The 24890-nt window shown below is 43.9% G+C and overlaps 1 protein-coding gene across 1 annotated transcript in view; it reads left to right on the top strand.

Moving 5' to 3' along the window:
- The first annotated feature begins 8621 nt into the window (after positions 1–8621).
- Positions 8622–24890, top strand: part of LOC132582488 (obscurin-like) — a 28373-nt gene continuing 12104 nt past the window's right edge. The window contains exons 1-2 of the mRNA XM_060254079.1: positions 8622–8753; positions 14764–14874. Coding sequence (XP_060110062.1) covers positions 8657–8753; positions 14764–14874 — 208 coding nt within the window. The 5' untranslated portion in view covers positions 8622–8656. The remainder of the gene's footprint in view (positions 8754–14763; positions 14875–24890) is intronic.

Here is a 24890-nt window from a genome sequence, read left to right as displayed (position 1 = left end):
CAGACAGGTTAAAACGGATAAAAGGAAGTACTTCTTCACCCAAAGGGTGATTAACATGTGGAATTCACTGCCACAGGAGGTGGTGGCAGCTGCAAGCATAGCCAGTTTTAAGAGGGGATTGGATAAAAATATGGAGCAGAGGTCCATCAGTGGCTATTAGCCACAGTGTATATATATTTTGGCCACTGTGTGACACAGAGTGTTGGACTGGATGGGCCATTGGCCTGATCCAACATGGCTTCTCTTATGTTCTTATGTTCAGGCTGGCAGTAGCTCTCCAGGGTCTCAGGCAGAGGTCTTTCACTTCACCTACTGTCTGGTTCTTTTTAAAACTGGAGATGGCAGGAACTAAACCTGGGACCTTATGCATGCCAAGCAGAGGCTCTACCACTGAGCCACAGTTTTGTCCTGAAAGCTGCCATTCTTTGTTCACTTGCTTACCCAGTAGTCCCTGTGGATCCTACCTCTGAGCAGACAAGCCTAAAATATGGACACATTGCACTGAATTATATCCTGCTTTCCTCCCCAGAGGAGACACACAAGGCATCTTAGAACATTGTTCTCCCCTCCTCCATTTTCTCCTCACAACCAAAGCCCCATGAGATAAGTTAGGCTCCAGGTCACCCAGAGAGCTTCCATGGCAGAACGGGGATTTGAACTGGGTAATCCAGGATCGTAGTCAGATGCTCTCTCAGCTGTTCCACACAATCTGTGTTTATTCCACAATAAAAAGAAGCTCTAATGCTTTCTTCTGATTCTCTCCTAGCATTTTATCCCAGCCATCCAAAAGAATGCTGCTACGAATATAAGATAGGCGGCCCCCTTCGTCTTAAACAGATAGTGAAATATTACAAGACTCCCAGCGACTGTTCCTTGGATGCTGTGGTGTAAGTACAGAATATGGCTCCCCTGCTCTGATGTATTTCTCTGACATCCAGCCAAGGGCACATGGACATGGCCTGATTTGGGGGACTGCAAACCTGTTCTCATTTAGTTAACTATAGTTTATGAAGTCTCCCAGATAACTGTTATTGTGATGCATATGAATTTTCCCCCACACCTGCCATTAGGGGTCCCTGGAACATCCTTGATTCTGTGTTTCCTATGATGTCTTTGCCTATACAGGGCATAAATGTCTTTCTGCGTCTGTGTCTGGTGGGGCAATGGAGGGGGAGGATGTACGTCCCCTTGCAGACTGGGTGTGCAAACAAGGGTTAGCTGAAATGTTTGCGAGTATATTTCAAAAGACCTTTCAAGTACTGCTTTTTAAAAGATTGTGACCCTTCCCAGGTGCATACATTTTTCTCCTCCCCAGGCTCACTTGTTTTTGGAGACTTCCTACAGACAGAAAGGAATTGAGGGGGAGCAGGGATGGAATTCTAGCAGGAGGTCCTTTGCATATTAGGCCACACTCCCTGATGTAGCCAATCCTCCAGGAACTTACAAAAAAGAGCCTTGTAAACTCTTGGAGGACTGGCTAGATCAGAGGGTGTAGCCTAATATGCAAAGGAGCTCCTGCTAGAATTCCACCTCCTCAGAAGTAATGCCCTGTGTTGTTTAAGTGGGTCTTCATCCCAGGAAAGTGTCCTTAGGGTGTGGACAGTGGGAAACAGAGGGTTTTTTTTGGGGGGGGGGGTTCCATATTAGGCCACACACTCCTAGCAGGAACTCATTTGCATATCAGGCCACACCCTCTGATGTCACCATTGTTTCACACAGGGCTCTTTGTAGAAAAAGCTCAGCAGGAACTCATTTACATATTAGGCCACACCCCTGACCCCCAGCTGGAACTGTGCCCCTGTGTGTTCTTGCTAAAAAAAAAAAACATGGTGGGAAATAAGACAGGGAAGAAGTGAACATCACTCAACTTGGGTGACGTTTAATACTGATGACAGAATGGTTGGAGTGTCAGACAAAGATCTGGAAGATCCAGAGCTGAGTCCTCATTCTGCCAGAAAAGCTGGTTGCCAGCTGACTTTGGCCACCAATAGGAATTTCAGCCTCCAAGTGGGACCTGGAGAATTCCAGCTCCTTTCCAGACTACAGAGATCAGGTCCCCTGGAGAAAACAGATGCTTTGGAGGGCAGGCTCTGGCATTGTACCTCACTGTGGTCCCTCCCTTCCCCCAAATCTCCAGGTGTTTCCCAACTTGGAGCTGGCAACCATACCTCTCCAACTTCCACCAGTGGCCAGAGGGACCAGGAAACCCGAGTCACCAAAGTTCTATGACATTACAGGGGAAAGTTCATCATAACCTTGGCATGCTAGTCCCTACTGGGAAGGAAAGCAGGGTACAAAAAACCAAATAAATAAAATAAATTGCTATAGATGTTTACTTACTCACTGTATTAATGGTTGGGCATGTGTAACCAGAGCAGCCCCATGGCACATAATGGTAAAGCTGCAGTCCAAGCTCTCTGCTCACAACCTGAGTTTGATCCCGGCGGAAGCTGGGTTCACGTAGCTGGCTCAAGGTTGACTCAGCCTTCCATTCTTCCGAGGTTGAAAAAATGAGTATCCAGATTGCTGGGGGTAAAGTGTAGATGACTGGGAAAGGCAATGGCAAACCACCCCATAAAAAAGTCTGCTGTGAAAACATTGTGATGCAACATCACCCCAGAGTTGGAAATGACTGGTGCTGCTTGCACAAGGAACTACCTTTACCTTTACAGGTAACCAGAGTCTAAAGAAATAGGTCTGCTACTGTCTGTCACGTGTATTTGTGTGGAAAGCAAGGGCAGAGGAAAGGGAAAGGGACTTCATTGAGAGAAGATGCAAACATAAGTACACTTTTTAAATCCAGACTTTCTGTGTTCTTTCTGCAGGTTCGTAATGAAGAACAGGAAGACGATTTGTGCTGACCCCAGCAAATCATGGGTGAAAAAGTCAGTTGCCCTCTTGGAGAAAAGAAAATAAAGAATGGTTTATAGGAACCAGAGAGGTACTGCTCCTGGACACAGAGGAAGATGCTAGCTAACTCGGCCTCTTTCCAGATCTTCATACCAAGTCCTTTGCGCTGTATCTTTTTCATTGCTACATTTTGCACATGAGATTTAATGACCCTGGATATGTTTTAACTTCCATGGTCTCACTAAAAAAAATCTCAGCCTCTAAAATTGTAGTGAATTGCTAAGAAGTATCAAGATTCAGACCTGGATAGCTCATGCTAGGCCATTTTTGTCAGATTTGGAAGCTAAGCAGTGCTGTTAGTTGTCACTGGTTAGTATTTGGATGTGAGACCAAGGAATTCCAGGGTCGTGCTGTGGAGGCAGGCAATGGCAAACTACCTCAAGGTCTCTTGCCATGAAAACCCTACAGGGTGCCATAAATCATCTGCAACTTGATGGCAAAAAATTGCAGAGTTTCCCGAATTCCTTTGTTGGGAACAGCTCAGGTGCAAATCTAGTTTGCACACCCCACTTCCCACCAGGGCCTTTCGAATGGCTATCAACTATTCACTTATAAAAGCGGACCAGCATGTTCTGTCAGGTCTCATTCTCGCCTGCTGTTAATGCGTTTTGGGAGGTGTTTTTACATTTGTATTTGTTTTATGGAATTTTAAACCAGATATAAACTGCTATGGATTTTGTTTAAAGGAGAAAGCTAGAATATAAGTTTGAGTAATCAAAATAAATAAAATAAATGTGATATTTGCATGGACTTTTCCTTATGTGATCACTTGGAGAGCCAGTTTGGTGTAGTGGTTAAGTGTGCGGACTCTTATCTGGGAGAACCAGGTTTGATTCCCCACTCCTTCACTTGCACCTGCTAGTATGGCCTTGGGTCAGCCATAGCTCTGGCAGAGGTTGTCCTTGAAAGGGCAGCTGCTGTGAGAGCCCTTTCCAGCCCCACCCACCTCACAGGGTGTCTGTTGTGGGGGAGGAAGGTAAAGGAGATTGTGAGCCGCTCTGAGACTCTTCAGAGTGGAGGGAGGGATATAAATCCAATATCTTCTTCATCTTCTTCTTCTTCTTGTTCCAATCCAATCCAATCACACCTTTATTGGCATAACGAAAAGAGATATACAGAACTTGTTTGGTTGAACTTGTCAACCAAACAACAATCAGATATGTCTGTTCAAAGCATAAAAGGCTAAACTAAGATTAAGGTCGCAATAAAACCTACTTAGAATAATTTTTGACAATTTCAGTCAAGAATTTGGCAACAGTTTTTGTGATATCAATTATGTTGTCATTTAGTAGGAAATGGCAATCAATCCTATTTTCTAGAATGTAGGACAGTAAGGAAAGACTATCTAACAGAACCTTCCGGAGATTAGTATACAGTTGGCAGTCCAATATGTTGGATGGAATCTGGTGAGCTTGACTCACATAGACAATGTCTCTCGCTAAAGGGGACTCAAAGAAATCTCCCATAGAGAACATTGGAGGGAGTTTTTAAAAAAAAATTTTATAATTGTGAGCATCTTGAACTACACAGAAAAGGTAGGGTATATGTATTTATACCAAAATAACTTTAGGATGATCAGGCTGTGACTCTTAACAAGTGATCACTTGTTAAGAGTCACAGTCTAATCATCCTAAAGTTATTTTGGTATAAATACGTATACCCTGCCTTTTCTGTGTAGTTCAAGGTGGCTCACAATTACAAAAAATTTAAAAATACAAAATATAGTAAAAACTCACATATACCTTTCTCAAGATAAATACTGAGTTTAAATCCCCATTAAAAACTCTTGTAAATGAAATGGCTTTGGACAACTCCTAAACACTTCTGAAGATGCCACCACCTAACCCCTCCTAAGCCTTTTCCACAAGTATTGCTGCCATCTCTGGGTTGGGAATTTCTGGAGATTTGGGGGTGGACCCTGAGCAGGGTAGGGTTAAGAGGAAAGACCTCAGCAGTGTATAATGCCATAGAGTCCACCCTCCAAAGCAGCCATTTGCTCCAGGGCAACTGGAGATACCAACCTCCAGGTGGGACCTAGAGTTCCCTCAGAATTACAGCTCATCTCCAGATTACAGAGTTCAGTTCCAGAAGAGAAAATGGATGCTTTGGAGGTTGGTCTGTAGGGCATTGTAACCCACTGAGGTTCTTGTCCTCCCCAGGCTTCAGTCCCAAGTCTCCAGAAGTTGCCAGGATCTGGCAACCCTAACCTCCCATCCCTCACTGGTGGCCAGGGGGACCTGGTGACCCTATCTGGAGATGTGTTGTGATTTTGGAAAATCTCTAGGCTCCATCTGGAGGCTGACAATGCTATATGGGAGAACCGTAACAGGGACATAAAAGAAGAGTTCGTCCTTCAGATGTGTGAGCCCTAGGCCATCATCACCAGCCATCTTGGAAACAGACTGGCAGTCAATGTAGCTGTTTTAAAGTTATCAATTAAGGGAACAGACAAATGTACAAAATTTCATCCATGAGTACCCCTGTGGAAGGGTCCACAGACTTTCCCATAAGATAAATGCCACACCAGCTTTTAAACAGATAACTATGCCTGGTGTTTGGAGAAACAGCAGCCAAACTGAACATCCCATCCAAAGAAGAGGGAGAATGGCAACTCTTTGCATTCCTCTGCAGGCTTGTTTGGACAACTCTCAATGAATTGGTCCCCTCTAGAAGCTAACCAAACATACCTCCAGACAATACTCCCTCTAAGCTGTGGAGTCTTGTGAGCAAAAATTCTACTTTGTGAGCTACTGGCATAAATTGGTTTGCTCTGGGGCCACCCTTCCTGAGCTCAGACAAAAGTGTGTGAGCCACAGGCTATAAAACTGTAAGCTAGCTCACACTAACTCAGCTTAAAGGGAACACTGCCTCCTGTATAATTACAATACACGCCACCTGAATGCCAGTAAAAACTGAAAGCCACCATTGGCTACCATTCTGGGGCATCCTCTGAACCTGCAGGCAGAGCCTGGGTGGTCCAGCCCTGAAGTGGCATTGCTCTGTCCTCATACATTTCTAGGAATTATACACAATCCTGCATGCCCCTCTGCATACCTGGTATATAGGAGCTGGTGGTGGTCGGGTACAAATAACTGCAATTAACTGCAACTCAGATTTGTCCAGCTACTTCTGTGCATGCATCCAGGTGGTGGGTTATCTAGTTGTCCACAGTCAAGGGAGTGATGTTGCAAACTCCAGGTTAAGAAATTCCTAGTGATCTTGGGGACTGCACTTGGGGACTCCACAACACTTGTGGAGGGTGGGGTTTTTGGGACTCCAGGAGAATTGATCTCTGTAGTTTGGAGATGAGTTATAATTTGGGGGGATCTTCATGCACCACTGGAAGTTGCCATGGAAGAGGAGCAATCCAAATGGCTTCATGAAAACCGAGGTTTGGAGGGGATGATGCACATCAGGATGCTGAGATGGCAGACTGATTGTATCAGCAGAAGTCACCTCGGGGCTCCTTCAGGACTGAAAGGCAAGGTGGAAAGCAAATAAATACATCCCTGGAAAGGTTGAATGGGGTGGGTGAAATGCAGAGGAAAGGAACTAAGTAAGGTTGGGAAATACCTGGAAATTTGAGGAAGGGGTGTGCAGCTTGAGGAGAGTGGGGTTTGGGAAGGAGCTTCAGAGGGGAGCAATGTCATAGAGTCCACCTTCCAAAGTGGTCATTTTCTCCAGGGGAACTGATCTCTGCCATCTGGAGATCAGTTGTAATAGCAAGAGATCTTCAGCTACAGCCTGGAGGTTGGCAACCCTGAAATTAAGTGAGGGCTTTGGTGCACTTGCTGGCACTATTTAAAGAGATATTCTTAAAATCCTCCCAAAGGACAAAATGAGGAGGGTGGACTTTTCCAAGGCTGGACACTCAGGCCTCTGGAGCAGCCCATTATAGGAAATGGATGCTTCTCATCTGCTTTCCTGAGATGCGTCCCTTCAGTTCATACATCACTGTGGGCCCCTGGGGGTCAAACACAGCAGCAGCAGGCAGCTTCCTGAGTGAAATTTCAGCCTCACCAACATCCAGCAGTGAGCTGGGGGGAAGAAAAGCCCATCCCCCCTCCACCTGTGGTGATATATCTTCTGCTTAGGTCTCTCAGGAAAAGACGAGGGCAATATGAAAATTATGCAAGCAGCACCTCCATTCTTTCCTTCCTCATTTCTTGCTTCATGTCTGAGGAACAAGAATCATTTCGATTTCGTTCTAGTATTATACACCCAACCATTTATCTTCCTCCTACTCACTCTGTCTCTCTGACTCTCTCCTGGCAGGTGCACCCATGTGCATGTCCCCTTTGGGATGAATAAATATGATAACCCTTCAAATGTCCTCACCCCACCCTACCTCAACCCCACCTGGTTATCACTGTTGAGTAAATTCAAGGGGTATCAAGCCTGTGGCTCCATCTACATGCAAAGACTCCTATAATCTTTCAGTTGCTGCTATACACTTTGGGATGGGCGTGGGGGGAGGAGCAGCTTCTCCTCAGAACTCCCTTGACATGGGAGAGAGGAACCTGTCCATTCACTCACATAGAGCAGGACTTCTGATGACACCCTCTCCATGGACTCCTCTGCCTAGAGAGGCTCTGCAGCATAGCTTACCATTAAATTGTTCTGAGGACTAAGCCACATAGTTATCCAATCCGCTTCAGACGTTTTAGAAGGGTGTAACTCTGTTTAGGATTACACTGTTGGTTGGCAGCTCCTTGTTTAGAATGTGGCACATTCAGTTTCCCAAGATGCCTCTTTCCTATGGCAGATCTTACATCATTATCTGGACCCCACATGGCTGATATGAAACTCTGAAAGACCTCGGCCTAAAATCCTGGAGAGCAGCTGCCAGTCTGAGTAGACAACATTGACCTTGACAAGCCAATGATCTGATTCTATGCAAGGCAGCTTCATGTGTTCTTGTGTTTCTTTAGCACAGGGAAGACACAGAAGGGGAATTTCTTTGTTATACTGAAGTTATCCTGGAGTGAATTTGAGTTTGGATTAGAAAGAGGTCCGTGTTTAATAAAACAACCAATAAAAATTATTTGGGGTGGGGGTGGGGAAGAAAGAGGTCCATTTTCACACACTTATGTGTGTCTAGGTACATGTGATAACCCTGGACAACACATGTTGACAAAGGTACACAAATCAAAATGTTTGGACATATGCACTGACCCCACCCTAACCTATTCTACAATTTGGGGAAGTTGTTAGAACCTGCCTTTTGAAGGAATGTGTTTGGCTTAGGCTACTGGTTCTCTAGTTTGTTTCATTCATATTTGGGAAAGTTGTTAGAACCTGTTTGAAGGAATGTGTTTGGCTCTAGTTTGCTTCATTCAGATTTTTGTGTGCATCATTTTGCTGGTAGCTGTGGAATGATTAATGAAAGTCTGTCCAGATTCCATCATCCCTTCTGGTGTTTTGGTGGAATTTGAGCCAAAACTGAGCAGATGGGTTATTCTGTCCATGCCAAGTTCACATACATGTTCTGAGAACGTATATTTTCTTCTGACCATCTTATAACCAAAGGAAACTGTAAAATTTGAAAAGGGGAATAGATACTGACTGACAGGCAAAAAATGAAAAAAGAGGAACTTAAAAATGGGAGTGGTAAGGTGGACAAGGAGAGGAAAAAACCCCCACAGGGTTATTATAGGTTCTCTAGTCATGTGACTCGGATGACTCTCCGGGTGAGTGGAGCCCACTACTGCAGAGAGTGGTTTGTTAGCACTGTGGTATTATTCACATGAAGAAGTTGCACTTTACAGAAGATAACATGAGGTGCCTGCTGCTGACCAAAATCTACTTTCTGACTTTGCTGTTTCTCTCTTATCTGCACATGGGTGAGTTTCCTTTTCAACAGCTGTTTTTCTCTTCTTTCAAGAACCCTGTTTTAAACCTATGGAGTTTAACAACTGATCTCTATATTACGCAGAATGTGGAAGGGCTGTATCGCTTCCAAGGATGGCTTTGAAGGCTTTCCTCACTTTTTATTTTTTAAAGAAGCCATTTCTAGGTTACACTTCAGTGCAACCCTTGGAGAATTCTTTACTTCTAGGCAGTAAAGAACCCTCCAAGGGTTACACTGAACTTATCTCTGCTAGTTTACTCCACTTTGGGAGTAATTTTTATAGGGGGAAGCATTCCAGAATGAGTTTCCTACCAGTTGGATAGGAATCTGGTAGACAGCAGAAGTCTAACACCTTGTGAAAGATATTGAATGGACTGGGAGGTGGTTCGAATCCCCATTTTGACATTCTGGAATCTTGCTGGGAGATCTTGGGCCAGTCACTTATCTTCAGCTTAACCTACCTGACAGGGTTATTGTGAAGTTAAAATGGAAGAAAAAAACCCAATGTAAGCAGCTTTGGGTCCCCACTTCAGTGAAAGGCAGGGTATAAAAGAAATACAATGTGCAGATCAGGTCTTACTGGGCTACATGCATCAATTTGGTAGTAACTCTACAGTTGTTGAGGTCTTGTAGAAATCCCAGATGAGGATGCCTTGATTCTACAGAAACTGTAGTAACAGTGGAAGGACTTAGTGGATTATGGGTCTGAGATTTCATATGTTATCTGTTAGGGCAGGAGGGAATGGCATTTTATTTGGGGTCACAAGAATTGGGTCTTGTAAAGAAGAGGGAAGAGATCCTCAGACCTGATCTATCCAGCAGTCAGAAATGGAGGGTAGAGTTCATAAATTCTTTTCTCTTCCCCTCACTTTGCACCCACGGATTCCCAGAGATTTGCTCCCTCAGCCCCTAGTGATACCGGAAGTGATGACTGCTGATTAATCCCATTGCCTCCTGGATCCATGTTACCAGTGACCTGAGGGGCTGTAGTGCTCAGCTGCCACCCTGCAGTTTCATTAACAAGCTATTGCTCCAGTGTTACACTGAGTATTGTTGAAATAAAATAAAATACCAAAGATTGTCTGGATTTAGAGTAGTACAGTGTTAAGTGTACTTAGAGATACAGAAAGAACTTGACAAAGTCCTCCTCCAGTGCTGTAGTGGTGTATCCCATAAGTAAGTCCCACTTTACAGAGTTTGAGAATTGCCTTAGAAGGATCCATGTCTTGGGTGATGATGACTGAGTGGACCTTGCACTAAACATAAATATTCAGGGATGGAGGATAAGGGTTCAGAGTAATGGGAGATTTGGTTGTCAGGAATATGAAAGAGGTGTGCTTATTACAGGAGATTTGCCAGGCTAGCTGGATGTCACATGTGGTAGGAGCCAGTGATCACAAGGCATGTTGACACCAAAGGAACTTGTAATGATGGAAGGAAGATTTCAGCTGTTATAGCCTTGAAGTCCAAGACAAAGGAAGCATATTTGGAAATTATATCTATTCCCCATGCAGAGCTCGCTGAAGAGGCCAGCTGCAGAGTATAAATGGTGTGGATGAAACAGTGGCTTTGAGAGGAAGGATATGAATGTGTTTGCCAGTGCAGAATGATAAACTAGACAGTTAAAAAGGAAGAAACTATTCCACAGGCTCATTGTGTGAGTGTGTGTGTGCATAAGCATGTATGTAAAAACAAATGCCCCAAAGTAATACACCCCAATACACTAAATTATCACTTCCTTGATCAAAACCCTGAGAGGAATCTATAGTGGACCTCTAGTGGACCTTAAAGACTGACAGTACTACATGATTGTCTTTGACAAACGTGATTATGTTGTATGACTTGTTTTTTTTCTTTTCTTCTGCTTTTCTTTTCCATACCCCCCACTGCTTTTCTAAAATTATTTTTTTTAAAAAGGAAAAAAAAGACTAAAAGTATTCCAGCAGAAGTTTTTTTTGTTAGGCTTTGAGGTGCTACTGAATTTTAGTTTTATTTTGTTGCTACAACTAATCAAGATACACTTTTGGAATAATAACCAAAGAAGGAAGTGTTGTCATGCTGGGTGACTTCAATGACACTCCCCTACATGGGGCTAATTAAGTTCAGGTCAAAGAGGTAACAGTTTAGATATAAGAAATGGTCATGCTTTGGAACATTCCAGTTTGCGACCAGTTACAGGGGAGGGAACCATGGGATCTATTGCTGAGTGATGCCCAGGGCCTGGGATGAGATGCAAACACAATGACTGTAATGGTGTCCAATTCAACTAGGGTTGCAAATCCCCAGGTGGGGGCAGGGAATCCCCTGATTTGGAGGCCCTCATTCAGGATCATCAGAAAGTGGGGGGGGGGGGAGGAAAATGTCTGCTGGGCACTCTATTATTCCCTATGGAGACCGATTTCCATAGGGTATAATAGAGAATTGATCCACGGTTATCTGAGACTCTTGGGGGGACTGCTTTTTAAAGCAGAAGCACCACATTTGCAACATAGCATCCAATGCCTCTCCTCAAAATACCCTCCAAGTTTCAAAAGGATTGAACCAGGGGGTCCAATTCTTTCAGCCCCCAAAGAAGGTGCCCCTATCCTTCATTATTTCCAATGGAGAGGAGGCATTTAAAAGGTGTGTGGTCCCTTTAAATGTGATGGCCAGAACTCCTTTTGGAGTTCAATTATGTTTGTCACAACCTTGTTTCTGTCTCCACCTCCAATCTCTCCTGGCTCCACCCCCAAAGTCTCCTGGCTCCACCCCCAAAGTCCCCAAATATTTATTGAATTGGACTTGGCAACCCTAAATTCAGCAGATGTACAGCTGTCAAATTCAGCAGATGTACGTGTAAGTGGAAATTTGCTCCGGAAATCCAGTGCAATCACACTTAAACATCAAGCTAAGAAACATCTCAAAATGAGATTAGATGAGAGGAAGCTGAAAGAAAGAGTCAACAAAAGGCCAGGATGCACAGAGATTATCTAGAGAGCAATCCTAAACAGGTTGGCTCAGAATCTTACTTTGGTCTATTCAGTGGGGCTAACTCCCAGGAAAGGATCGCAGTGGTGCAACTACAAAAGAAGAAGCTCTGTTACAGCTTTTAAGAGAAAGGTGCAAAAGATTCCAGAATAGATAATAATAAGAGTCATAGAAATGATAAAATACAGCAAAGCTTTCTTTAAAAAGTTGTGTTTGTGCCCTGTGAGAAGAAGCACATGGTCCTTTTGCTCATTCACCTCCTCTCCATCCAAAGAGAGAGGGTGATGGCACATAAGCATTGCAAGAAAAACTGTGAATGGGTGAGGGACACTTACCCTTACCTTGGTGCCCTCTGTTGCTCAAATCACTTTTCTACCTAACCAGTCCTACCTCTGGGTTGGGTGCAAAATAGTTGCAGTGATAAAGCAAGAGGAGGTAAGGAGGGCTCACATCAGCTCACCGGTATGCTTCTTTTGAGGGAAGTTGACTCCCCCACCATGTACCCTGAGAACAACACATGGACATGAACAACAAAGTAAGTTGCCCATTTCCTGCCTAGTTTGAGCTGGAAAAAACGTGACTACCCAGGTCCTGGGCTATGTTGTGTCACTCGTGAAGAACTTCTCAGAAATGTTGAGCTGCTTGAAGCACTAACATAACTTTAGTTAACAAAACTGCACAGTCATCCGCCCGAGCTTGAGATCTCCCAGTTCCTTTTCCTTTCTATTCCTGACTTGCTCAGTGTGTGAGTTTCCTTCTCTCTTGTTCACAATGTACAAATTGTATATGTAGAAACATATACAATTTACAAAGCACCCGAAACATTGCATATAATCAGTCTACCTATTAATCCGAAATTGTCCTATCTAGAACACATCTACAGTACTTTTTATGATATTCTATACATTTCTGTAAAATTTCAAATGCAGTCATAGGCCTCTGAATTTAATACATGTTAATATTAAAGATTAATTGTATTTGACTGTGCGACTGAACAATAACAACAAATCTAGCATAAAATCATATGTTTCTGCAATATTTTGCTATTGGAATCCTTGCAGCAATGAATGTGAAATGAGAATATAATTGCTGTTCCAGTTTCTTTTACATATTTGAGTATAATCTCTGTAAATCAGGGTCTTACATTGTCCCACTGGCTACAAAGAAGTAAACAACACAAAAAAGGGCTCAAGCAGACATGAGATGAAGACCACATGCCTGTCCATAAAATGCAAACTCCTGCAGCTCCTGCAGCCTTAGCTTGCTGTGGGACTGTGCGAGGAGGGAGGGGGCTGAACCCTTCAATGTCCATTCAGTTTTGCTGTTCAAAATGGAATCAGAGTTGGAAGAGAACTCCAGGGTTATTTAGTCCAACCCCCTGAACAATGCAGGAAATTTAAAAATCCTCCCCCCCCCCCACTCACACCTCTAGTTACCCCTGCTCCATGCCCAGAAGATGGGGGGGGGGAGTCCCTGCTGTGTTTGTATTTTAAAGGGGAAATTATGTATCTTTAAGTGCTAACAACTGTCTTTAAAGTGCTAATAACAAAGCAGAGAATAGTAAAACTAGAGACTGAAGGATTAAATATTCCATTCCCTGCATGGACCCTGAAGGTGCAAAGCAGATTTCTGTTTTGTGGATGGAACAAGACATATGATCTTCATCTCATCAGTCTGAACCATCAATAGTTTACTTGAAAAAAAATTAAATAGATTATTGAGACACATTAATCAATTAGTGGATGGGGGAAGCACTGAACCAATGAACATTCCAAGCAATACATTACATGGTGTGAGAACAGTATACCAGGAGACAAATAGCAGATTGAATTCTGTCCCTACAGCATTGTTCCCTCTTAATCACTTGCAGCCCACCTGGTTAAGAACTAAGTTTTCTAGCCTGAGGTTTCTACAGTCCAAAGCATATTCGTTTTTAAACAACTGTTCCAGCAGAACTAGGGAAGAGAAGTAGAGTTGCCAAGTCCAATTCAAGAAATATCTGGGGACTTTGGGGGTGGAGCCAGGAGATTTTGGAGTGGAGCCAGGAGCAAGGTTGTGACAAGCAGAACTGAACTCCAATGGGAGTTGTGGCCATCACATTTAAAGGGACTGCACACCTTTTAAATGCCTTCCCTCAATTGGAAATAATGAAGGATAGGGGCACCTTTTTTGGGGCTCATAGAATTGGGCCCCCTGGACCAATCCTTTTGAAACTTAGAGGATATTTTGGGAAGAGACACCAGCAGCTATGCTGCAAATGTGGTGCTTCTATCTCAAAAAACAACTCCCCAAGAGCCCCAAATACCCACAGATTGATTCTCCATTCTACCCTATAGGAATTGATCTCCACAGGGAATAATAGAGTGCCCAGCAGGCATCCCCCCCCCCACTTTCTGATGACCTTGAAGTGGGGGAAGGACCTCCAAACCGGGGGATCCCCTGCCCCCACCTGGGGATTGGCAACCCTAATTAGAGAAAGAATGAACGAAAAGGGAAGGGCAAGAGGAGAGGACAGGACAGCCTGCCACATGGTACATCCTTTAGACCTTTTTTCTAAGTCAGAGGAGACATCCTGTTCCTAAGAAATAGAAATGGTTATCTCGTACTCTTTGGGATAATGTCACTGGCATTCTTCTTATGGTTGCCAACTTTCAAGTGGGGCCCAGAGATTCCCAGAACTACAATGGATTTCTAGCCTACAGAGATCAGTTGCCCTGCAGCAAATGGCTACTCTGGAGGGTGGACTCTGTGGCACTCTTCCCCAGTAAGGTCTCTCCACTCCCCAAACCCTGCCTTCACAATCCCTAAATCTCCAGGAATTCCCCAACCTACGTGTTCTTTGGTTTGTTGGGTTTTCAGTATATTTATTCAAGAAAATTTCCTAAGCGTTCTTTCCCCGGATGTAGGATTTTGAGGAGAGGGGGTAAGACAATGCCTGCAGTGACCCATGTACTCAAACATTGTCAAGATGGAAGCATCACAAATGAATCATTTAAAGTGGATATAGATTGACTGTTTACATTGGTTGTTGACAGCCCTAGGAAAAAACGATTCTAGCGTGGAACAGGGGCTGCATGTGAATGGGGTCAATCGGTTCACTCCCTATGAGAGCAGCACAAAGGCTTCCTCTACTGTCTCTGGAACAGGTTTGTACTTTAAAATGTTCTCTTTAGAAATGTGTATGACAATGAATAGAAAAGGGTCACATGGCACTTAAAAGATGAATGGCTTAAATGAACGTTCAGTTTGTGCGTATGAGACAGTGACTGAGTGGATCAGGTGTTTCACAGAGACCTGCCTGCTTCTGTTACAGGTGGTGGGTGGATTCCTGGTTCATGTGAACAGGACAGAATGTCTGCAGCAGGGCAGTCTTAGTGATTCAGGGGCCCTTGGCAAAAATCCAGGTTGAGCCACTTGGACTGCAGAAGCACTTGGACCCTTGCCAAGCTTATACCCTGCCACCAGAGTCCAAGCAAGGGGTAATCTTCATCCTAAGTGATGTGGGCAGGGGCAGCCGCTGTCCCCAGAAACGAGTTAGGGTAGGTGCAGGCAGCCATTCCTGCTGAGCCTGTTACCCACCCACCCCCGACATTGTGGGGCAGGTTTGTGGTGGGCTGGGGCACCCCCAGCATGAGGGCTGGCAGCTTCCCCTGATGTCCTTCGATTAAGACAGCCCCTGGCCTTCTAAGAGCCCATGAAGATGCCTGTTTCTGTACACAAGAATATATACAGGCCTTGAATTCAGCAGGAGCTCACAGGAGCACAGCTCCTGAATCTTTCTGATGGCTCCCCTCCTCCTCCCCACCTACCTACCTTGTCCATTGAATAGCAGGTGCAGCTGCAAAACAATTCCTGAATTAGGAGAGCAGCCAGCCAGTCAGCCACCAGGAGCCTTGCCACACCCCAGCAGCCCTCATTAACCCCTGGAGAAGTCCATGCCACCCTTTCTCCACTTCTTATGTGATTTTGGGTGGCAGGTGGCTTTCTGGCCTCTTGACTGGAGAGGGCGTGGCCAAGGAAAGCCCCGGGCGAGTGAGGCCTGCTTGAGCTGGCTGGATCTCTAGCCAGTTCAAGCAGGCCTCACTCATCTGGGGCTCTCCTTTCTTGCATCGGATTGCTTTTGGCTGATGGGGGGCGGCATATGCTAATGAGCTCCACCATTTATTTTCCCACAAAACAATCTTTGAATATGTATATTGGAACTTGTTGCAAATATTTGTACGCATGAATGTCCAGAGATTGGACAAGGTCCTGATCCCCTTTCCATGCACGAAGCATATGGAATTTTTAATTACCAAGCAGGGATGGCGACAGATCTTCTCTTTCCATTCCCTTTTCCTCATACCACACATAACACACCTCTGCTGCAGAGATCCTTAACATGATGCCCATGGGCACTTATGGCACCTGCTGACAACTTTCCTGCCAAGCGTTTTTAGAAAGTGAGCAAAGCCAGGTGAGGCGTTTGCCCAGCAAGACTTCTGATTGATCCTTGGAGACTTGATTGTCTGGGAGATGTTTTAGGTGTTGTTTTGGCAGCAGCTGCCGTCGCGGCCCAAGGATCTTCACTGTGTGGCTGAAGGGAAGCTGCAGCAGACATTCAGTGGCAGTCATTTTGTGGCTGCACCCACCACACTGTGTCAGAATTCCAAAGGTGCCACAGACTCAAAATTTGGGGGGACCCCTGCTCTACTGTATTGGCTTAAAAAAAAAACTTGCCTGACCAACATTTTATCCTTGGAAAGAGCTCTAGCATCTGGATAGCCTGTGCTATATGATATTCTGATTGAGAGGTAGAAACCAGAATTGGATGCAGTAATCCAAATGTGGCTCCACTATCTGGGTCACTGAAAGCCACACACACACACACACACATCCAGAGACAATTCAAACATCATATAAAATAGCTCACATAACTGGCTTGCTAAATGGGCATCCAGTGACCTCCTAGGTCATGGATTTTTGTCCCCCTGCCCTGCTCTCTCTCAACAAAGCCCTGCACACCATCGGATATACAAACATATTTTGAAACTGCCCATTTTACATTGAGTTCCTTTCCTAATAATATTTCCTGCAGGAGTTCTTTGCAGTCTGCTCAGCAGCACCTTCCAATACTAGGAGGAGGATCAAAGTGAGGTCATTTACTAGCCTCTCCCTTTGTCACTGAGCACGCTGGCTTCACTCCCTGTGTAAGTTTCCCTTATGTAGACACTGTACAGTGCTGGGGTTTCCAGTTCTGGGCTGGGAAATTCTTGGAGATTTGGAAGGTGGAGCCTTAGGAGGACAGGGTTTAGGGAGGGGAGGGTCTTCAGTGCCATAGAATCCACCTTCCAAAGTGGCTATTACCCAAAGGTGAACTGATCTGTCACCTGGAGATCAGTTGTAATAGCAAGAGATCTCCAGCCTCCACCTGGAGGTTGGAAACTCTACGCAGCACCCATGTGTATTCTGGTAGAAGTTGCAGAGTGCTCAAGGTAAATGGCACAGAGGGATTGTGTGGTGTATGTGCTGCTCAGGAAATAAAGGTCACATACAGCCACCTTTGCATTTGCAAATTAATATGAGTGCTTGATTGTAAGGAATTCCATTCTAGACAGGATAAAGACAGCATTCTGATGTAATCAAACTAATCAGGATGGACAGAGATGCAGGAAACATTTTGTTGGTACATACAAATAAAAATGCAGCTCATATGTGTGAATTAGCTTTTTAAAAGTTTACTATTAGGGAGGGTTATGTAGAAATAAAACATGGATTCTGGTAGTTGTCGCTCTTTCCCAGAGCCATGTTTAGGAGGACTTGGCGTATCTTCCTTTTGGCTCTAGGGCCACTCTGACAGGCACTGGCCCATCCTACTGAGGAAATGGATTTCTGGGTATCACCGCTCTCAGGACTTTTTTGTAGCAGGCACTCCTTTGCATATTAGGCCATCCTCTCTGGCGTTGCCAACCCTCCAAGAGCTTACAGGGCTCTTCTTACAGGGCCTGCAGTAAGTTCTTGGAGGATTGGCTACATGAGGGGGTGTGTGGTCTAATATGCAAAGGAGTTCCTGCTACAAAAAAAGCCAAGTCCGCTCTAACCCAGAGCTATGTTTCCAGGTTGGCTGCCATCTTTCCTCCCTTGCCCACCCCATTGGGGAGATGAAATCCAGCTGTGGCAGCTCTCACCTAGAGCTCCACTGACACATTAAAAGGCCTTTCTCCCTCATGCTCAAGGGCCACTGCACCACATTCCCCCTCATTGGGATTTGTGAACACCTCCTTCTCACAAACTGTGTCACCCCAAAAATCGTTGCTCCATGTCTTCCCCTGCCCACAGCATAGCTGACTAAGCTACATCTTTCTAGCTGATGTTGACTCCAAGATGGAAGATTTCACTGTGAACTCTAAATAAAGGGAGGAAGGCGAAATCTCAAAATGCCTACATGACAACAACTCAGATAACAACTTTCAACTATGAACTGACCAATGTTCAAGCTAAAGGATAGTTTATTATGCAAAAGATCTTCCCCTTCTAGTGGGAACTCCTACTTGATGCCCCACAGGTCCTACCTATCTAACAATTAACATAGACAAACAAACGGGTTAACTCTTTCATGACATCAGGGAGAGAACTTGCAGATACTACAACACATGTCCTGCTGTCATGGTAGCAAGATGGAGAAGAGAGAGGGAAGCTGCTAGCTGGAAGGAAGGAAGGCTCCCTCTGAGAGTAGCAATCTTTACTTCAAAGGGATAGCAGCAGAGCAGTAGAAAGGATGGATACATGGGATCCTGACTCCTGGCCTATCTGTCTTTTTGGCTCTATAGCTCCTTTCTGAAATCTGGGGCTCAGAGACGCTCGAAGTCCTTCATTTTCAATGCATACAAACAGTACACAGGGGCTTGGAGATCTCTAATAATTACTTCTGATCGCCAGACAACAGAGATAGTTTCCCATGAAGAAAGGGACTGCTTTGAAGGGTGGACTTTATTTATTTATTTGTTTGTTTCAGTTTGCTAGGTTGCTCTTCCCAGCAAGCTGGCTCAGGGTGGCTTACATCAAGAACCAGATACAAATAGAAGTAAAAATATTAAAATGCATTAAAATAAGTTCCCCAAACAAACAATATTACATCCTATATTCAAGATGGCAGTCGTTTTGATATCCACAAGCCCTCTGGGTGCAGGGGATTTGGGGAGGGGGGAAAAGGGGGGAGGTGGGAATATGAGAGTGCCAGACAGTTGCTATCTTCACTCAATGCCAGGTGGAACATCTCTGCCTTGCAGGCCCTACAGAAAGGTAATAAATCCCATAGGGCATGGGAGTTCTCTGGCAGAGAGTTCCACCACATGGGGGCCAGTGCAGAAAAGGCCCTGGCTCTAGTTGTGGACAGAAGGATGTCTCTTGGACTGGGGACTTCCAGAAGATTCTTATTGCTAGAGTATAATGCTCTTCCAGGGGCATACTGGAAGAGGTAGTCCCAAAGATATGTAGGTCCCAGGCTGCTGATGGCCTTAAATGTCAACCAGATCCAGTGCGGCATTGGAAGTCAGTACAGCTTGCACAGCACTGGTTGGATATGTGCTGTCCAAAGGGTCCCTGTCAGGACCCACACAGCTGCATTTTGGATCAGCTGGAGCTTCTGGGTCAGGTGCAAGGGTAGGTCAGCATAGAGTGCATTGCAGTAGTCTATCCTGGGGGTGACTTGTGTGGATTACAGTGGCTAGGTCAGGGTGAGACAAGTAGGGAGCCAACTGCCTAAGCTGCCACAGTTGGGAAAACACCGGCTTGGCAACTTTTGTGACCTGGGCTTCCATGGACAAGAATCATGCCCAGACTCTTGACAGTTGGAGCTGTAGCAGGTAAATAACGAAGTCCCACACATTGCTTGGTTTGAAGCGAGGTATTTTCCTTTGACATCTAAGTAGAACTTGTCAGCATAAGCTCAAAATGACTAAGTTAAAATCATCAGCCTTCTGACCATTTTTATTCATCCCCCAAACAAGCAGACAAACCCCCTCTTATCTAATTCAAATGCTCCACCTCCTGTTTTCCTTCCAGTAATTTCTTGTAGTTTTCCCCTGCTCTGTCCCTCTGTGTTATCAGCAAGAAGCTCCTTCTCTGCGGGGCCCCTGTTATCTTGGATTTACACCCTTAGCCTGTCTGGTTTTAACAGTTTAGCAGAAGCTCCTCTGAGGGGCCTCTTAACAGTCACTCTAAATGTTGCATCAGACATTCTCTTTTGAAGGCACAACCATATTTTCCATTATTATTAATATTGAGATATTCATTAATTATTCAGGGGTCCCTCTTCAGAGCCAGTGATAAGGGCACCCCATCAAGAGCTGGGAGACTACCCAACTGCAGCTCCTACCCACCCACCCAGCAGATTCAATTTCAGCTGGCTCTGTGTTAACCACCCAACCACAGCATATAAACCCTCAACTAAATTAATGGGGACAGTGTTTGGTCAGCTGCCCATCAACAGAAATAACAAAGTATCATCAGCATATTGATGACATCCCAGCCTACAACTCTGCACCAGGTGGATGAGGGGGCGCATATAAATGTTGAATAACTTTGGGGAGACAAGTGATCCCTGAGGAACCCCACATTCAAGTGGGAAACTTGAGGCCTCCCAATGCCACCCTCTGTCTCCAACCATGGTAAGCCATTACAAGACTGCCCCATGAATCCTCACATCAGCAAGGCAGTGAATCAACAGCTGATGGTTGACTGTGGTTTTTTTATGACCAAACTTTTTATTTTGCAATATATTGAAATAAATTCATCTATTCAAATTCAAATATACTTCTCCAATACATTACATATTTTCCTCCCCCCCCCAACTCTTATTCATGACCTCCGCCGGTACTTAAAACAAATTAAAAGCATATAAAAGGTAAATTCACAATTATAAAATCTTTAGAAAGAAATAAAAAAATTATCATTCACTAACCTTTTCTCTAATAATCACTTAGCACTTATTAAACACAACGCTCATAATTATTAATTCAGTTCCAGAGTTCCCCCTATCTTAGTCTTATCTTAACTCTCATATATATATATTTACCAAGTAGCTATGTTCTACTAATGCTTTTATCACAATATCACAATTCCTCTTTATCATTAAAAGTTCAATTAATGTTGTCATACACTACTAAATATCTTTTCACCATTATAAAATCTTTACACAAAGAGTTATCTTTCAATAACCTTTTCTCTATGATTCACTTAGTATTTATTAAACACAAAACTCATAATTATAGAATCAACTCCGGAATTCCAGCTGTCTTAATCTTATCTTAACTTATATATGTATAATTACCATGTAACTATATCCTACTAACTCAATAATCATGATTCTTCTTTATCATTTAAAGTTCAATTCATGTTGTCATAAACTACTAAATGACTCTTCACCCTCCATTGTACTTCCACGTAACTTTGGAATTTACTCCAGTCTTTAAACTTCTCTGAATTGTTGTCTTTTAAGATTCTAGTAAGTTTGTCCATTTCACTCCAGTTAAGAACCTTTAAGACCCAGTCCCATTTTTCAGGTATTCTGTCTTGCTTCCACATTTGCGCATACAATGTTCTCGCAGCTGAAAGCAAATACCACAACAATGTTCTGTCTTGCTTCGGAAAGCTTTCCATTTGTAATCCCACCAGAAAGACATCTGGTGCTCTCCTAATATTATAATCCAAGATTTTCGAGATCTCCTGTTGAATCATTGTCCAAAATTGTTTCGCCTTCTCACAAGTCCACCACATGTGGTAGAAAGAACCTTCATGTTTTTTACATTTCCAACACCTATCTGAAGCTTGATTACTCATTTTTGTTACCTTTTTAGGTGTCATGTACCATCTGTACAGCATTTTGAAACAGTTCTCTTTTATGTTATAGCACGTTGATATTTTCATTGAATTCTTCCATAGGTGTTCCCACGTCTCCATCTGTATTTCTTTATTAAAGTTAATCGCCCATTTAATCATTTGAGGCTTCACCACCTCCTCTTCTGTAGACCATTTCAATAACAGTTTATACATCCTTGAGATCAATTTTTCATTCTCGCCCAGCAGCATTTTCTCCATTTCTGTTTTCTCTCGTCTTATACCTGTACTCTTAATGTCTTAATGGTTGACTGTGTTGAACGCTGCTGTAAGGTCTAGAATAATCAGCAATGCACCTTGCCTTGATCCAACTGCCTGTGGAGACTGACTGTGAGGGTGACTAAAGCGGTCTCAGTCCCGTGACCAGGGCTGAAGCTGGATTGGAATGGCTCCAACCAGGGCTTTTTGGGTAGGAAAAGCCCAGCAGGAACTCATTTACATATTCGGTCAAACACCCTGACACCAAACCAGTTGGAACTGTGTCCCTGTGTGTCCCTGTGGTTTTTTTTTTTTTTTTTAAAGAGCCCTGGATCCAACACCAATGTGTCATCCAGAAATTTCTGGAGCTGTTCAGCCACTGCTTTCTCAATTGCCTTACCCAGAAACGGTAGGTTAGATATTGGGCAATAATTGCTATTACACCCCTTTGTCCCAAGGCTCCACCCACAAATCTCCATGAATTTCCCAACCCAGAATTAGCAACCCTAGTATATATTCAAAGGGAGGAAATGACTGCTGGGCACTCCATTATTCCCTATGGAGACCAATTCCCATAGGCTATAATGGGAAATTGATCTGTGGGTATCTGGGGCTCTGGGGGAGCTGTTGTTTGAGATAAATGTGCCAAATTTGCAGCATAGCATCCAGTGCCTCTCCTTAAAAGACCCTCCAAATTTCAAAAAGATTGGACCAGGGGGTCCAATTCTATGAGCCCCAGGAGTAGGTGCCCCTATGCTTCATTCCCAATGGAGGGAAGGCATTTAAAATGGAGCAGATGGTCACAGAACCTACCAGGAGTGGGGCGATCCTGAATTTGGTTCTAAGTAATACCCATGACCTGATGAGAGATGTAAAAGTGATTGTACCACTTGAGAACAGTGACCATAACGTTATTGATTTCACCATTTGTATACATAGGGAGTTGCCCCCAAAACCAGCACAACCATTTTTAACTTTAAAAGGGGTAAATTCTCTGAGATGAGGAGGCATGTGAAGAGGAAACTGAAAGGAAAGGTAAATAAAGTCAAAATCCTTGGGGAAGCTTGGAGGCTATGTAAAGCTACAATCCTAGATAAAATATATACCACAAGTTAGGAAATGCACAAATAGGTATAAGAAAAAGCCCGCATGGTTAACAAATACAGTAATGGAAGCTGTAAAAGGTAAGAAGGATTCCTTTAAGCGATGGAAAGCTAGTCCAAGTGAGGTTAATAAAAGGGAACACAGGCTGTGGCAAATCAAATGCAATACTGTGATCAGACAAGCAAAAAGGAACTATGAGGAGCATATTGCAAAAAACATAAAGACAAACAATAAAAAATTTCTTCAAATATATTAGAAGCTGGAAACCAGCCAGGGAGGCAGTGGAGCCCTTGGATGAACAAGGGGTAAAAGGATTACTTAAGAAGGATAGGAAAATGGCTGAGAAGCTGAATGCATTTTTTGCTTCCATTTTCACTGTGGAGGATGAGAAGTGTTTGCCCACTCCAGAACTGCTAATTTTGGAAGGGGCGTTGAAGGACTTGAGTCAGATTGAGGTGACAAAAGAGGAGGTCCTACAACTGATAGACAAATTAAAAACTAATAAGTCACCAGGCCTGGATGGCAGACATCCAAGAGTTCTGAAAGAACTCAAAGGTGAACTTGTGGATCTCCTGACAAAAATATGTAATCTTTCATTGAAATCTGCCTCTGTTCCTGAGGACTGGAAGGTAGCAAAAGTCACCCCCATCTTTAAAAAGGGTTCCAGAGGAGATCTGGGAAATTACAGGCCAGTCAGTCTGACTTCAATACCGGGGAAGTTGGTAGAAACCATTATCAAAGACAGAATGAGTAGGCACATCGATGAACACAAGTTATTGAGGAAGACTCAGCATGGATTCTGTAAGGGAAGATCTTGACCGTTTTCGCACACAGCTCACCTTGCAGTCACAATCCTGTTCCCTCCGCAGCATCTGGTTGGATTTCCCACCATCTGCGCCGAAGTTACAGGAAGTGCCTCAGCTTTTGCGTAGCAAACGTAAACCGCTAAAACCCAGATGGTGGGAAATCCGACAGACGCTGCGGAGGGAACAGGATTGTGACTGTGAGGTAAGCTGTGTGCGAAAATGGTCCTTGTCTCACTAATCTGTTACAGTTCTTTGAGGGGGTGAACAAACATGTGGATGAAGGGGACCCAATAGATGTTGTTTACCTTGACTTCCAGAAAGCATTTGATAAAGTTCCTCATCAAGGCTCCTTAGTAAGCTCAAGAGTCATGGAGTAAAAGGACAAGTCCTCTTGTGGATCAAAAACTGGCTAATTAATAGGAAGCAGAGAGTGAGTATAAATGGGCACTTTTCACAGTGGAAGATGGTAAGCAGTAGGGTGCCGCAGGGCTCAGTACTGGGTCCCATACTCTTTTACTTGTTCATTAATGATTTGGAGTTGAGAGTAAGCAGTGAAGTGGCTAAGTTTGCAGATGACACTAAATTGTTCAGGATGGTGAACACCAGAGAGGATTGTGAGCCATTCCAAAGGGATCTGTTGAGGCTGAGTGAGTGGGCATCAATGTGGCAGATGAGGTTCAATGTGGCCAAGTGCAAAGTAATGCACATTGGAGCCAAAAATCCTAGCTATAAATACAAGTTGATGGGGTGTGAACTGGCAGAGACTGACCAAGAGAGTGATCTTGGGGTCGTGGTAGATAACTCACTGAAAATGTCAAGACAGTGTGCGATTGCAATAAAAAAGGTCAACGCCATGTTGGGAATTATTAGGAAGGGAACTGAAAACAAATCAGCCAGTATCATAATGCCCTTGTATAAATCGATGGTGCGATCTCATTTGGAATACTGTGTACAATTCTGGTCACCACACCTCAAAAAAGATATTATAGCATTGGAAAGAGTACAGAAAAGGGCAAGTTGAATGATTAAAGGGTTGGAACAATTTCCCTATGAAGAAGGGTTAAAAATGCTTGGGGTTCTTTAGCTTAGAGAAATGTCGCCTACAGGGTGACATGATAGTGGTTTACAAGATTATGCATGGGATAGAGAAGGTAGAGAAAGAAGTCCTTTTCTCCCTT

The sequence above is a fragment of the Heteronotia binoei genome, chromosome 14, assembly GCF_032191835.1.
Source record: "Heteronotia binoei isolate CCM8104 ecotype False Entrance Well chromosome 14, APGP_CSIRO_Hbin_v1, whole genome shotgun sequence".
In the NCBI taxonomy this organism is placed as follows: Eukaryota; Metazoa; Chordata; class Lepidosauria; order Squamata; family Gekkonidae; genus Heteronotia; species Heteronotia binoei.
The sequence above is the reverse complement of the archived record's forward strand: the minus strand, read 5'-3'. Positions and strand labels throughout refer to the sequence as shown.